This window comes from Oncorhynchus clarkii, chromosome 13 (assembly GCF_045791955.1).
Source record: "Oncorhynchus clarkii lewisi isolate Uvic-CL-2024 chromosome 13, UVic_Ocla_1.0, whole genome shotgun sequence".
Lineage (NCBI taxonomy): Eukaryota > Metazoa > Chordata > Actinopteri > Salmoniformes > Salmonidae > Oncorhynchus > Oncorhynchus clarkii.
Genome location: NC_092159.1, coordinates 28,162,286 through 28,178,777, shown reverse-complemented (window position 1 = coordinate 28,178,777; position 16,492 = coordinate 28,162,286). Strand labels below are relative to the sequence as shown.

Sequence of the window (16,492 nt, the reverse complement as noted above, 5' to 3'; positions counted from 1 at the left end):
TACTGGCATGACCTAGAGAGATACAACCTCCTGTAACCTTCTGGCATAACCTAGAGAGAGGAAAAACCTACCTTAGCCTACTGGCATGACCTAGAGAGTTACAACCTACTGTAACCTACTGGCATGGCCTAGAGAGTTACAACCTACTGTAACCTACTGGCATGAACTAGAGAGATACAACAACTTGGATACAACCTACTGTTGCCTACTGGCATGACCTAGAGAGATACAACCTACCTTATGCTACTGGCATGACCTAGAGAGATACAACCTACTGCCTAGATAGTTACAACCTACTGTTGGCAACTGACATGACCTAGAGAGATACAACCTACTGTAACCTACTGGCATGACCTAGAGAGATACAACCTCCTGTAACCTTCTGGCATAACCTAGAGCGAGGAAAAACCTACCTTAGCCTACTGGCATGACCTAGAGAGTTACAACCTACTGTAGCCTACTGGCATGACCTAGAGAGATACAACCTACTGTAGCCTACTGGCATGACTTAGAGAGTTACAACCTACTGTAACCTACTGTAGGCTACTGGCATGACCTAGAGAGATACAACCTACTGTAGGCTACTGGCATGACCTGGAGAGATACAACCTACTGTAACCTACTGCCATGACCTAGAGAAATGCAACCTACTGTAGCCTACTGGCATGAACTAGAGAGATTTAAACTACTGTAACCTACTGACATGGCCTAGAGAGTTACAACCTACTGTAGCCTACTGGCATGACCTAGAGAGATACAACCTACTGTAGCCTACTGGCATGACCTAGAGCGATACAGCCTAATGTAGCCTACTGGCATGACCTAGAGAGTTGCAACCTACCTACTGGCATGAACTAGAGAGATACAACTTACTGTAACCTACTGGCATGACCTAGAGAGATACAACCACTTGGATACAACCTACTGTTGCCTACTGGCATGACCTAGAGAGAGAGAACCACTTGGATACAACCTCCTGTAATCTACTGGCATGACCTAGAGAGATACAACCTACTCTAGTCTACTGGCATGACCTGGAGAGATACAACCTACTGTAGTCTACTGGCATGACCTAGAGAGATACAACCTACTGTAGCCCACTGGCATGACCAAGAGAGTTAGAACCTACTGTATCCTACTGGCATGACCTAGAGAGATACAACCTACTGTAGCCTACTGGCATGATCTAGAGCGATACAGCCTACTGTAGCCTACTGGTATGACCTAGTGAGTTACAACCTACTGTAACCTACTGGCATGACCTAGAGAAATTTAAACTCCTGAGCCTACTGGCATGACCTAGAGAGATACAACCACTTGGATACAACCTACTGTTGCCTACTTGCATGACCTAGAGAGAGAGAACCACTTGGATACAACCTACTGTAACCTACTGCCATGACCTAGAGAGATGCAACCTACTGTTGCCTACTGGCATGACCTAGAGAGAGAGAACCACTTGGATACAACCTACTGTAACCTACTGCCATGACCTAGAGTTACAACCTACCGTAGGCTACTGGCATGACCTGGAGAGATACAACCTACTGTAACCTACTGCCATGACCTAGAGAGATGCAACCTACTGTAGCCTACTGGCATGACCTAGAGAGTTACAACCTACTGTAACCTACTGGCATGAACTAGAGAGATTTAAACTACTGTAACCTACTGGCATGACCTAGAGAGATACAACCACTTGGATACAACCTACTGTTGCGTACTGGCATGACCTAGATAGAGAGAACCACTTGGATACAACCTACTGTAACCTACTGTAGGCTACTGGCATGACCTGGAGAGATACAACCTACTGTAGCCTACTGGCATGACCTAGAGCGATACAGCCTACTGTAGCCTACTGGCATGACCTAGAGAGTTGCAACCTACTGTAGCCTACTGGCATGACCTAGAGAGATACAACCTACTGTAGCCTACTGGCATGACTTAGAGAGTTACAACCTACTGTAACCTACTGTAGGCTACTGGCATGACCTAGAGAGATACAACCTACTGTAGGCTACTGGCATGACCTGGAGAGATACAACCTACTGTAACCTACTGGCATGACCTAGAGAGTTACAACCTACTGTAGCCTACTGGCATGAACTAGAGAGATTTAAACTACTGTAACCTACTGGCATGGCCTAGAGAGTTACAACCTACTGTAGCCTACTGGCATGACCTAGAGAGATACAACCTACTGTAGCCTACTGGCATGACCTAGAGAGTTACAACCTACTGTAACCTACTGGCATGAACTAGAGAGATTTAAACTACTGTAGCCTACTGGCATGACCTAGATAGAGAGAACCACTTGGATACAACCTACTGTAACCTACTGTAGGCTACTGGCATGACCTGGAGAGATCTAACCTACTGTAACCTTCTGGCATAACCTAGAGAGAGGAAAAACCTACCTTAGCCTACTGGCATGACCTAGAGAGTTACAACCTAGTGTAGCCTACTGGCATGAACTAGAGAGATTTAAACTACTGTAACCTACTGGCATGGCCTAGAGAGTTACAACCTACTGTAGCCTACTGGCATGGCCTAGAGAGATACAACCTACTGTAGCCTACTGGCATGACCTAGAGAGAGAGAGAACCACTTGGATACAACCTCCTGTAATCTACTGGCATGACCTAGAGAGATACAACCTACTGTAGCCCACTTGCATGACCAAGAGAGTTAGAAACTACTGTATCCTACTGGCATGACCTAGAGAGATAAAACTTACTGTAACCTACTGGCATGACCTAGAGAGATACAACCACTTGGATACAACCTACTGTTGCCTACTGGCATGACCTAGAGAGAGAGAACCACTTGGATACAATCTCCTGTAATCTACTGGCATGACCTAGAGAGATACAACCTACTGTAGCCCACTGGCATGACCAAGAGAGTTAGAACCTACTGTATCCTACTGGCATGACCTAGAGAGATACAACCTACTGTAGCCTACTGGCATGATTTAGAGCGATACAGCCTACTGTAGCCTACTGGTATGACCTAGTGAGTTACAACCTACTGTAACCTACTGGCATGACCTAGAGAAATTTAAACTCCTGAGCCTACTGGCATGACCTAGAGAGATACAACCACTTGGATACAACCTACTGTTGCCTACTTGCATGACCTAGAGAGAGAGAACCACTTGGATACAACCTACTGTAACCTACTGCCATGACCTAGAGAGATGCAACCTACTGTTGCTTACTGGCATGACCTAGAGAGAGAGAACCACTTGGATACAACCTACTGTTGCCTACTTGCATGACCTAGAGAGAGAGAACCACTTGGATACAACTTACTGTAACCTACTGCCATGACCTAGAGAGTTACAACCTACTGTAACCTACTGTAGGCTACTGGCATGACCTAGAGAGATACAACCTACCGTAGGCTACTGGCATGACCTGGAGAGATTTTTTTTATTTTTATTTTATTTTTTATTTTTTTTACTTCCGGCGCCGACAGAGATGGCCGCCTCGCTTCGCGTTCCTAGGAAACTATGCAGATACAACCTACTGTAACCTACTGCCATGACCTAGAGAGATGCAACCTACTGTAGCCTACTGGCATGAACTAGAGAGATTTAAACTACTGTAACCTACTGGCATGACCTAGAGAGATACAACCACTTGGATACAACCTACTGTTGCCTACTGGCATGACCTAGATAGAGAGAACCACTTGGATACAACCTACTGTAACCTACTGTAGGCTACTGGCATGACCTGGAGAGATACAACCTACTGTAACCTTCTGGCATAACCTAGAGAGAGGAAAAACCTACCTTAGCCTACTGGCATGACCTAGAGAGATACAACCTACTGTAGCCTACTGGCATGACCTAGAGCGATACAGCCTACTGTAGCCTACTGGCATGACCTAGAGAGTTGCAACCTACTGTAACCTACTGGCATGAACTAGAGAGATAGAACAACTTGGATACAACCTACTGTTGCCTACTGGCATGACCTAGAGAGATACAACCTACCTTATGCTACTGGCATGACCTAGAGAGATACAACCTACTGCCTAGATAGTTACAACCTACTGTTGGCAACTGGCATGACCTAGAGAGATACAACCTACTGTAACCTACTGGCATGACCTAGAGAGATACAACCTACCTTATGCTACTGGCATGACCTAGAGAGATACAACCTCCTGTAATCTACTGGCATGACCTAGAGAGATAAAACCTACTGTAGCCTACTGGCATGACCTAGAGAGATACAACCTACTGTAGCCTACTGGCATGACCTAGAGAGAGAGAACCACTTGGATACAACCTCCTGTAATCTACTGGCATGACCTAGAGAGATACAACCTACTGTAGCCCACTTGCATGACCAAGAGAGTTAGAACCTACTGTATCCTACTGGCATGACCTAGAGAGATACAACCTACTGTAGTCTACTGGCATGACCTAGAGAGTTGCAACCTACCTACTGGTATGAACTAGAGAGATAAAACTTACTGTAACCTACTGGCATGACCTAGAGAGATACAACCACTTGGATACAACCTACTGTTGCCTACTGGCATGACCTAGAGAGAGAGAACCACTTGGATACAACCTCCTGTAATCTACTGGCATGACCTAGAGAGATACAACCTACTGTAGCCCACTGGCATGACCAAGAGAGTTAGAACCTACTGTATCCTACTGGCATGACCTAGAGAGATACAACCTACTGTAGTCTACTGGCATGACCTAGAGAGATACAACCTACTGTAGCCCACTGGCATGACCAAGAGAGTTAGAACCTACTGTATCCTACTGGCATGACCTAGAGAGATACAACCTACTGTAGCCTACTGGCATGATCTAGAGCGATACAGCCTACTGTAGCCTACTGGTATGACCTAGTGAGTTACAACCTACTGTAACCTACTGGCATGACCTAGAGAAATTTAAACTCCTGAGCCTACTGGCATGACCTAGAGAGATACAACCACTTGGATACAACCTACTGTTGCCTACTTGCATGACCTAGAGAGAGAGAACCACTTGGATACAACCTACTGTAACCTACTGCCATGACCTAGAGAGATGCAACCTACTGTTGCTTACTGGCATGACCTAGAGAGAGAGAACCACTTGGATACAACTTACTGTAATCTACTGCCATGACCTAGAGAGTTACAAACTACTGTAACCTACTGTAGGCTACTGGCATGACCTAGAGAGATACAACCTACCGTAGGCTACTTGCATGACCTGGAGAGATACAACCTACTGTAACCTACTGCCATGACCTAGAGAGATGCAACCTACTGTAGCCTACTGGCATGACCTAGAGAGTTACAACCTACTGTAACCTACTGGCATGAACTAGAGAGATTTAAACTACTGTAACCTACTGGCATGACCTAGAGAGATACAACCACTTGGATACAACCTACTGTTGCCTACTGGCATGACCTAGATAGAGAGAACCACTTGGATACAACCTACTGTAACCTACTGTAGGCTACTGGCATGACCTGGAGAGATACAACCTACTGTAACCTTCTGGCATAACCTAGAGAGAGGAAAAACCTACCTTAGCCTACTGGCATGACCTAGAGAGATACAACCTACTGTAGCCTACTTGCATGACCTAGAGCGATACAGCCTACTGTAGCCTACTGGCATGACCTAGAGAGTTGCAACCTACTGTAACCTACTGGCATGACCTAGAGAGATAGAACAACTTGGATACAACCTACTGTTGCCTACTGGCATGACCTAGAGAGATACAACCTACCTTATGCTACTGGCATGACCTAGAGAGATACAACCTACTGCCTAGATAGTTACAACCTACTGTTGGCAACTGGCATGACTTAGAGAGATACAACCTACTGTAACCTACTGGCATGACCTTGAGAGATACAACCTACCTTATGCTACTGGCATGACCTAGAGAGATACAACCTCCTGTAATCTACTGGCATGACCTAGAGAGATAAAACCTACTGTAGCCTACTGGCATGACCTAGAGAAATACAACCTACTGTAGCCTACTGGCATGACCTAGAGAGATACAACCTACTGTAGCCTACTGGCATGACTTAGAGAGTTACAACCTACTGTAACCTACTGTAGGCTACTGGCACGATCTAGAGCGATACAACCTACTGTAGGCTACTGGCATGACCTGGAGAGATACAACCTACTGTAACCTACTGCCATGACCTAGAGAGATGCAACCTACTGTAGCCTACTGGCATGACCTAGAGAGTTACAACCTACTGTAACCTACTGGCATGAACTAGAGAGATTTAAACTACTGTAACCTACTGGCATGACCTAGAGAGATACAACCACTTGGATACAACCTACTGTTGCCTACTGGCATGACCTAGATAGAGAGAACCACTTGGATACAACCTACTGTAACCTACTGTAGGCTACTGGCATGACCTGGAGAGATACAACCTACTGTAGCCTACTGGCATGACCTAGAGCGATACAACCTACTGTTGCCTACTGGCATGACCTAGAGAGATACAACCTACCTTATGCTACTGGCATGACCTAGAGAGATACAACCTACTGCCTAGATAGTTACAACCTACTGTTGGCAACTGGCATGACCTAGAGAGATACAACCTACTGTAACCTACTGGCATGACCTAGAGAGATACAACCTCCTGTAACCTTCTGGCATAACCTAGAGAGAGTAAAAACCTACCTTAGCCTACTGGCATGACCTAGAGAGTTACAACCTACTGTAGCCTACTGGCATGACCTAGAGAGATACAACCTACTGTAACCTTCTGTAGGCTACTGGCATGACCTAGAGAGATACAACCTACTGTAGGCTACTGGCATGACCTGGAGAGATACAACCTACTGTAACCTACTGCCATGACCTAGAGAGATTTAAACTACTGTAACCTACTGGCATGGCCTAGAGAGTTACAACCTACTGTAGCCTACTGGCATGACCTAGAGAGATACAACCTACTGTAGCCTACTGGCATGACCTAGAGCGATACAGCCTAATGTAGCCTACTGGCATGACCTAGAGAGTTGCAACCTACCTACTGGCATGAACTAGAGAGATACAACTTACTGTAACCTACTGGCATGACCTAGAGAGAGAGAACCACTTGGATACAACCTCGTGTAATCTACTGGCATGACCTAGAGAGATACAACCTACTCTAGTCTACTGGCATGACCTGTAGAGATACAACCTACTGTAGTCTACTGGCATGACCTAGAGAGATACAACCTACTGTAGCCCACTGGCATGACCAAGAGAGTTAGAACCTGCTGTATCCTACTGGCATGACCTAGAGAGATACAACCTACTGTAGCCTACTGGCATGATCTAGAGCGATACAGCCTACTGTAGCCTACTGGTATGACCTAGTGAGTTACAACCTACTGTAACCTACTGGCATGACCTAGAGAAATTTAAACTCCTGAGCCTACTGGCATGACCTAGAGAGATACAACCACTTGGATACAACCTACTGTTGCCTAATTGCATGACCTAGAGAGAGAGAACCACTTGGATACAACCTACTGTAACCTACTGCCATGACCTAGAGAGATGCAACCTACTGTTGCCTACTGGCATGACCTAGAGAGAGAGAACCACTTGGATACAACCTACTGTAACCTACTGCAATGACCTAGAGAGTTACAACCTACTGTAACCTACTCTAGGCTACTGGCATGACCTAGAGAGATACAACCTACCGTAGGCTACTGGCATGACCTGGAGAGATACAACCTACTGTAACCTACTGCCATGACCTAGAGAGATGCAACCTACTGTAGCCTACTGGCATGACCTAGAGAGTTACAACCTACTGTAACCTACTGGCATGAACTAGAGAGATTTAAACTACTGTAACCTACTGGCATGATCTAGAGAGATACAACCACTTGGATACAACCTACTGTTGCCTACTGGCATGACCTAGATAGAGAGAACCACTTGGATACAACCTACTGTAACCTACTGTAGGCTACTGGCATGACCTGGAGAGATACAACCTACTGTAGCCTACTGGCATGACCTAGAGCGATACAGCCTACTGTAGCCTACTGGCATGACCTAGAGAGTTGCAACCTACTGTAACCTACTGGCATGAACTAGAGAGAGAACTTACTGTAACCTACTGGCATGACCTAGGGAGAGGAAAAACCTACCTTAGCCTACTGGCATGACCTAGAGAGATACAACCTACTGTAGCCTACTGGCATGACCTAGAGCGATACAACCTACTGTAGCCTACTGGCATGACCTAGAGAGTTGCAACCTACTGTAACCTACTGGCATGAACTAGAGAGAGAGAACTTACTGTAACCTACTGGCATGACCTAGAGAGATTCAACATCTTGGATACAACCTACTGTTGCCTACTGGCATGACCTAGAGAGATACAAACTACCTTATGCTACTGGCATGACCTAGAGAGATACAACCTACTGCCTAGATAGTTACAACCTACTGTTGGCAACTGGCATGACCTAGAGAGATACAACCTACTGTAACCTACTGGCATGACCTAGAGAGATACAACCTCCTGTAACCTTCTGGCATAACCTAGAGAGAGGAAAAACCTACCTTAGCCTACTGGCATGACCTAGAGAGTTACAACCTACTGTAGCCTACTGGCATGACCTAGAGAGATACAACCTACTGTAGCCTACTGGCATGACTTAGAGAGTTACAACCTACTGTAACCTACTGTAGGCTACTGGCATGACCTAGAGAGATGCATCCTACTGTAGCCTACTGGCATGACCTAGATAGAGAGAACCACTTGGATACAACCTACTGTAACCTACTGTAGGCTACTGGCATGACCTGGAGAGATACAACCTACTGTAACCTTCTCGCATAACCTAGAGAGAGGAAAAACCTACCTTAGCCTACTGGCATGACCTAGAGAGTTACAACCTACTGTAGCCTACTGGCATGACCTAGAGAGATACAACCTACTGTAGCCTACTGGCATGACCTAGAGAGAGAGAACCACTTGGATACAACCTCCTGTAATCTACTGGCATGACCTAGAGAGATACAACCTACTGTAGCCCACTTGCATGACCAAGAGAGTTAGAACCTACTGTATCCTACTGGCATGACCTAGAGAGATACAACCTACTGTAGTCTACTGGCATGACCTAGAGAGTTGCAACCTACCTACTGGTATGAACTAGAGAGATAAAACTTACTGTAACCTACTGGCATGACCTAGAGAGATACAACCACTTGGATACAACCTACTGTTGCCTACTGGCATGACCTAGAGAGAGAGAACCACTTGGATACAACCTCCTGTAATCTACTGGCATGACAAAGAGAGTTAGAACCTACTGTATCCTACTGGCATGACCTAGAGAGATACAACCTACTGTAGTCTACTGGCATGACCTAGAGAGATACAACCTACTGTAGCCCACTGGCATGACCAAGAGAGTTGGAACCTACTGTATCCTACTGGCATGACCTAGAGAGATACAACCTACTGTAGCCTACTGGCATGATCTAGAGCGATACAGCCTACTGTAACCTACTGCCATGACCTAGAGAGATGCAACCTACTGTAACCTACTGGCATGACCTAGAGAGTTACAACCTACTGTAACCTACTGGCATGAACTAGAGAGATTTAAACTACTGTAACCTACTGGCATGACCTAGAGAGATACAACCACTTGGATACAACCTACTGTTGCCTACTGGCATGACCTAGATAGAGAGAACCACTTGGATACAACCTACTGTAACCTACTGTAGGCTACTGGCATGACCTAGAGCGATACAACCTACTGTAACCTTCTGGCATAACCTAGAGAGAGGAAAAACCTACCTTAGCCTACTGGCATGACCTAGAGAGATACAACCTACTGTAGCCTACTGGCATGACCTAGAGCGATACAGCCTACTGTAGCCTACTGGCATGACCTAGAGAGATAAAACGTACTGTAACCTACTGGCATGACCTAGAGAGATAGAACAACTTGGATACAACCTACTGTTGCCTACTGGCATGACCTAGAGCAGGGGTGTCAAAGTCAAATGGACGGAGGGCCAAATAAAAAAATCAGCTACAAGACGAGGGCCGGACTGTTCGAATGTTCATTGAAAAAATTTTAAATGACGCATATAGTCTAGTGAACCTAATTGAACCTACTGAAAACCTAACAAATATATTACAATATGATCAGATAAATAAAGCAATATTTTCTTATGGCTCTGTCAGTAATCTTTAATTTTCAACAGACACAAAAGACAAATTTCCTTTATATAAATATCCCCATAACATGAACATTAAATGAAAGAAACCGGTATTCAAGGCACCATCAGTAGACTATATTTTCTATTTTAGCAAAAGTGGGCTAAATTTACTTCAAAGAAAAAACAATAATAGCAATTTTCTATCATCCACTCAACTGAAATATTTTTAAAATATAATTGGATTGAAATACAAAAAAATAAAGTGCAAAAATCTATTAATCAAAAACAACACTTTGTTTAAGGAGAAGTAACATGCAGTGAAAACAAATATTAAATTTTAACTTTTAAACTTGAACTGAGTAAAAACTCTAAATATGTGATTGCACAGTAATGTTCACTTGTTTGAGGTTGAGGGTGATACTTGGTGGTGTCCCATCTTTTCCACAAGTTCATCAATGTTCGGGGTAAGGCTCTGAGCTGAAGAAATCCTCAGAATTGAGTGGAGGTGTTCAGCAGTAAGTCGACTTCTGTGTGATGTTTTGTTCAGGTTCATCAAAGAAAACAGTTGTTCACACAGGTATGTGCTGCCAAACATAGACAACGTTTGAGCAGCCTGGATGCGCAGCTGGGGCATTGTGCCGGGGAGGAAACGGGCGAACTCCGCAGCACCCACTGCCGCATATTTTGCCCTCAGTGCATCATTGCATTGGAGGTCAATCAACTCCATTTGGAGGTTTGGTGGTGAGCTTTCCACGTCAACAGCAAATGGGTTACCGAGCAGTTCCAACCTGCTTTTTTGTGCTTCAAAGTCAGCAAATCGGCGTCGAAAGTCAGCGGCAAGCATACCTATTTTATCAGCCAACTGTGTGCTCGGGAACGCACTGGTAGAGAGCTTCTCTTTCATGGTCTGGCAGCTGGGAAAGTGGCTCAAATTTTCTTTCCGCATCTGCGTCTCCCACAGAGTCAGTTTGGTTTTAAATGCCTTCACTGTACTGTACATATCAGAGATGACACGATCCCGACCCTGCAGCTGCAAGTTTATTGCATTCAGATGACTCGTAATGTCACACAGAAAAGCCATTTCACACAGAAACATTTCGTCTCGGAGTTGTGTTGTGTCTTTCCCTTTGCTGTCCAAGAACAGACAAATCTCCTCACGAAGCTCGAAACATCTTTGAAGCACCTTTCCCTGGCTTAGCCATCGCACCTCTGTGTGATAAGGCAAATCACCATGCTCCGTTTCTAACTCCGTCAGAAATGCCTTGAACTGGCGGTGATTCAAACCTTTGGCTCTGATAAAGTTAACTGTGCGCGTGATGATGCTCATTACATGCTCCATTTTCAAGGCTTTACCGCACAACGCTTCCTGGTGTATGATACAATGATAAGCTGTCAGCTCACCTGTCGCGTTTTCCTCTTGCATCTTTTCCCGTATCTTCGCCACCAGTCCGCTCCTGTGTCCACACATCGCAGGTGCTCCGTCGGTTGTCAAACCCACAAGTTTTTCCCAAGGCAGCTCCATCTCATTTACACATCTTGACACCTCTTCATACAAATCATGCCCCGTAGTTGTGCCATGCATAGGACGTAAAGCCAAAAACTCCTCTGTCACGCTTAGGTTGGAGTCCACTCCGCGGATGAAAATTGACAACTGGGCAATGTCAGAAATGTCGGTGCTCTCATCCACAGCCAAGGAATATGCAATAAAATCTTTTCCCTTTTTCACAAGCTGCTCTTTTAGATTGATGGACAACTGGTCTACTCTCTCGGCAATGGTGTTTCTGCTCAGACTCACATTTAAAAAGAGTTGCCTTTTTTCTGGGCAAACTTCGTCACAAACTTTAATCATGCAGTTTTTGATGAAATCCCCCTCCGTAAATGGCCGGGCTGATTTAGCGATCTCTTCTGCCAAAATAAAACTGGCCTTGACAGCAGCCTGGCCTTGTGATTTGGCTTTTTTGAACAGAGCCTGTCGAGATTTGAGGCCTCGTTTTAATTCCTCTGCCTTTTGTAGCCTTTGTTCCATGTCCATATTCTTGTTTTTGTCCGCGTGTTTCGTTTCATAATGTCGTCTCAGATTATACTCTTTCAGTACCGCCACACTTTCTCCACACAGAAGACACACAGGTTTTCCAGCTACCTTCGTGAACATATACTCCGACTCCCACCTTGTTTGAAACCCCCGGTTCTCAGTATCCACCTTCCGTTTTGCCATTTTTGATGGGTATCTGAAAGTTAATTTTACTGTGATGCTGACGACTGCTGTGCCAATAAATATTGAAATGAAGCAGCCTACTGCTCGGTGCGTCACCTTTGCATTGTGGGAAATGTAGTATTGGTGCGTGTAAAAGATCTGCGGGCTGCCGGCTTGCTGCGGGCCGGTTCTAATAATAAATCAAGATCATCCCAGGGGCCGTAAAAAACCTTCTTGCAGGCCGGATGTGGCCCGCGGGCCTTGACTCTGACATATGTGACCTAGAGAGATACAACCTACCTTATGCTACTGGCATGACCTAGAGAGATACAACCTACTGCCTAGATAGTTACAACCTACTGTTGGCAACTGGCATGACCTATAGAGATACAACCTACTGTAACCTACTGGCATGACCTAGAGAGATACAACCTACCTTATGCTACTGGCATGACCTAGAGAGATACAACCTCCTGTAATCTACTGGCATGAACTAGAGGAATTTAAACTACTGTAGCCTACTGGCATTACCTAGAGAGATACAACCACTTGGATACAACCTACTGTTGCCTACTGGCATGACCTAGATAGAGAGAACCACTTGGATACAACCTACTGTAACCTACTGGCATGACCTGGAGAGATACAACCTACTGTAACCTTCTGGCATAACCTAGAGAGAGGAAAAACCTACCTTAGCCTACTGGCATGACCTAGAGAGTTACAACCTACTGTAACCTACTGTAGGCTACTGGCATGACCTAGAGAGTTGCAACCTACTGTAACCTACTGGCATGAACTAGAGAGATAAAACGTACTGTAACCTACTGGCATGACCTAGAGAGATAAAACCACTTGGATACAACCTACTGTTGCCTACTGGCATGACCTAGAGAGAGAGAACCACTTGGATACAACCTCCTGTAATCTACTGGCATGACCTAGAGAGATACAACCTACTGTAGCCCACTGGCATGACCAAGAGAGTTAGAACCTACTGTATCCTACTGGCATGACCTAGAGAGATACAACCTACTGTAGCCTACTGGCATGATCTAGAGACATACAACCACTTGGATACAACCTACTGTTGCCTACTGGCATGACCTAGATAGAGAGAACCACTTGGATACAACCTACTGTAACCTACTGTAGGCTACTGGCATGACCTGGAGAGATACAACCTACTGTAGCCTACTGGCATGACCTAGAGCGATACAGCCTACTGTAGCCTACTGGCATGACCTAGAGAGTTGCAACCTACTGTAACCTACTGGCATGAACTAGAGAGAGAACTTACTGTAACCTACTGGCATGACCTAGAGAGATACAACCTACTGTAGCCTACTGGCATGACCTAGAGCGATACAGCCTACTGTAGCCTACTGGCATGACCTAGAGAGTTGCAACCTACTGTAACCTACTGGCATGAACTAGAGAGATACAACAACTTGGATATAACCTACTGTTGCCTACTGGCATGACCTAGAGAGATACAACCTACCTTATGCTACTGGCATGACCTAGAGAGATACAACCTACTGCCTAGATAGTTACAACCTACTGTTGGCAACTGGCATGACCTAGAGAGATACAACCTACTGTAACCTACTGGCATGACCTAGAGAGATACAACCTCCTGTAACCTTCTGGCATAACCTAGAGAGAGGAAAAACCTACCTTAGCCTACTGGCATGACCTAGAGAGTTACAACCTACTGTAGCCTACTGGCATGACCTAGAGAGATACAACCTACTGTAGCCTACTGGCATGACTTAGAGAGTTACAACCTACTGTAACCTTCTGTAGGCTACTGGCATGACCTAGAGAGATACAACCTACTGTAGGCTACTGGCATGACCTGGAGAGATACAACCTACTGTAACCTACTGCCATGACCTAGAGAGATGCAACCTACTGTAGCCTACTGGCATGACCTAGAGAGTTACAACCTACTGTAACCTACTGGCATGAACTAGAGAGAGAACTTACTGTAACCTACTGGCATGACCTAGGGAGAGGAAAAACCTACCTTAGCCTACTGGCATGACCTAGAGAGATACAACCTACTGTAGCCTACTGGCATGACCTAGAGCGATACAGCCTACTGTAGCCTACTGGCATGACCTAGAGAGTTGCAACCTACTGTAACCTACTGGCATGAACTAGAGAGAGAAAACTTACTGTAACCTACTGGCATGACCTAGAGAGATTCAACAACTTGGATACAACCTACTGTTGCCTACTGGCATGACCTAGAGAGATACAACCTACCTTATGCTACTGGCATGACCTAGAGAGATACAACCTACTGCCTAGATAGTTACAACCTACTGTTGGCAACTGGCATGACCTAGAGAGATACAACCTACTGTAACCTACTGGCATGACCTAGAGAGATACAACCTCCTGTAACCTTCTGGCATAACCTAGAGAGAGGAAAAACCTACCTTAGCCTACTGGCATGACCTAGAGAGTTACAACCTACTGTAGGCTACTGGCATGACCTGGAGAGATACAACCTACTGTAACCTACTGCCATGACCTAGAGAGATGCATCCTACTGTAGCCTACTGGCATGACCTAGAGAGTTACAACCTACTGTAACCTACTGGCATGAACTAGAGAGATTTAAACTACTGTAGCCTACTGGCATGACCTAGATAGAGAGAACCACTTGGATACAACCTACTGTAACCTACTGTAGGCTACTGGCATGACCTGGAGAGATACAACCTACTGTAACCTTCTCGCATAACCTAGAGAGAGGAAAAACCTACCTTAGCCTACTGGCATGACCTAGAGAGTTACAACCTACTGTAGCCTACTGGCATGACCTAGAGAGATACAACCTACTGTAACCTACTGCCATGACCTAGAGAGATGCAACCTACTGTTGCCTACTGGCATGACCTAGAGAGAGAGAACCACTTGGATACAACCTACTGTAACCTACTGCCATGACCTAGAGAGTTACAACCTACTGTAACCTACTGTAGGCTACTGGCATGACCTAGAGAGATACAACCTACCGTAGGCTACTGGCATGACCTGGAGAGATACAACCTACTGTAACCTACTGCCATGACCTAGAGAGATGCAACCTACTGTAGCCTACTGGCATGACCTAGAGAGTTACAACCTACTGTAACCTACTGGCATGAACTAGAGAGATTTAAACTACTTTAACCTACTGGCATGACCTAGAGAGATACAACCACTTGGATACAACCTACTGTTGCCTACTGGCATGACCTAGATAGAGAGAACCACTTGGATACAACCTACTGTAACCTACTGTAGGCTACTGGCATGACCTGGAGAGATACAACCTACTGTAGCCTGCTGGCATGACCTAGAGCGATACAGCCTACTGTAGCCTACTGGCATGACCTAGAGAGTTGCAACCTACTGTAACCTACTGGCATGACCTAGAGAGATAGAACAACTTGGATACAACCTACTGTTGCCTACTGGCATGACCTAGAGAGATACAACCTACCTTATGCTACTGGCATGACCTAGAGAGATACAACCTACTGCCTAGATAGTTACAACCTACTGTTGGCAACTGGCATGACTTAGAGAGATACAACCTACTGTTGCCTACTGGCATGACCTAGATAGAGAGAACCACTTGGATACAACCTACTGTAACCTACTGTAGGCTACTGGCATGACCTGGAGAGATACAACCTACTGTAACCTTCTGGCATAACCTAGAGAGAGGAAAAACCTACCTTAGCCTACTGGCATGACCTAGAGAGATACAACCTACTGTAGCCTACTGGCATGACCTAGAGCGATACAGCCTACTGTAGCCTACTGGCATGACCTAGAGAGTTGCAACCTACTGTAACCTACTGGCATGAACTAGAGAGATAGAACAACTTGGATACAACCTACTGTTGCCTACTGGCATGACCTAGAGAGATACAACCTACCTTATGCTACTGGCATGACCTAGAGAGATACAACCTACTGCCTAGATAGTTACAACCTACTGTTGGCAACTGGCATGACCTAGAGAGATACAACCTACTGTAACCTACTGGCATGACCTAGAGAGATACAACCTACCTTATGCTAC

General features: G+C 45.3%; 2 protein-coding genes across 3 annotated transcripts in view; one reads left to right on the top strand and one right to left on the bottom strand.

The window, feature by feature from the left end:
* The window catches only part of LOC139364474 (zinc finger protein 180-like), a 55,122-nt gene that overhangs the window by 3,957 nt on the left and 34,673 nt on the right, over positions 1–16,492 (top strand). The gene's annotated exons all lie outside the window — the stretch shown is intronic.
* LOC139424737 (general transcription factor II-I repeat domain-containing protein 2-like) lies at positions 10,024–12,692 on the bottom strand. Of its 2 annotated transcripts, XM_071176846.1 has the most exons (2): positions 12,214–12,692; positions 10,024–12,132 (listed from the first exon to the last, which is right to left on the bottom strand). In XM_071176846.1, exons 1-2 carry the CDS (start codon positions 12,421–12,423, stop codon positions 10,603–10,605), a joined length of 1,740 nt encoding a protein of 579 aa, XP_071032947.1. In that variant the 5' UTR covers positions 12,424–12,692; the 3' UTR covers positions 10,024–10,602. The 2 variants fall into 2 exon arrangements, with proteins under 2 accessions (XP_071032947.1, XP_071032946.1); XM_071176845.1 differs by having other exon boundaries at positions 10,577–12,614.

Coding starts and splice junctions, on each gene's coding strand:
- LOC139424737 (XM_071176845.1), bottom strand. CDS start 12,423: ATGGCAAAACGGAAGGTGGATACTGAGAACCGGGGGTTTCAAACAAGG.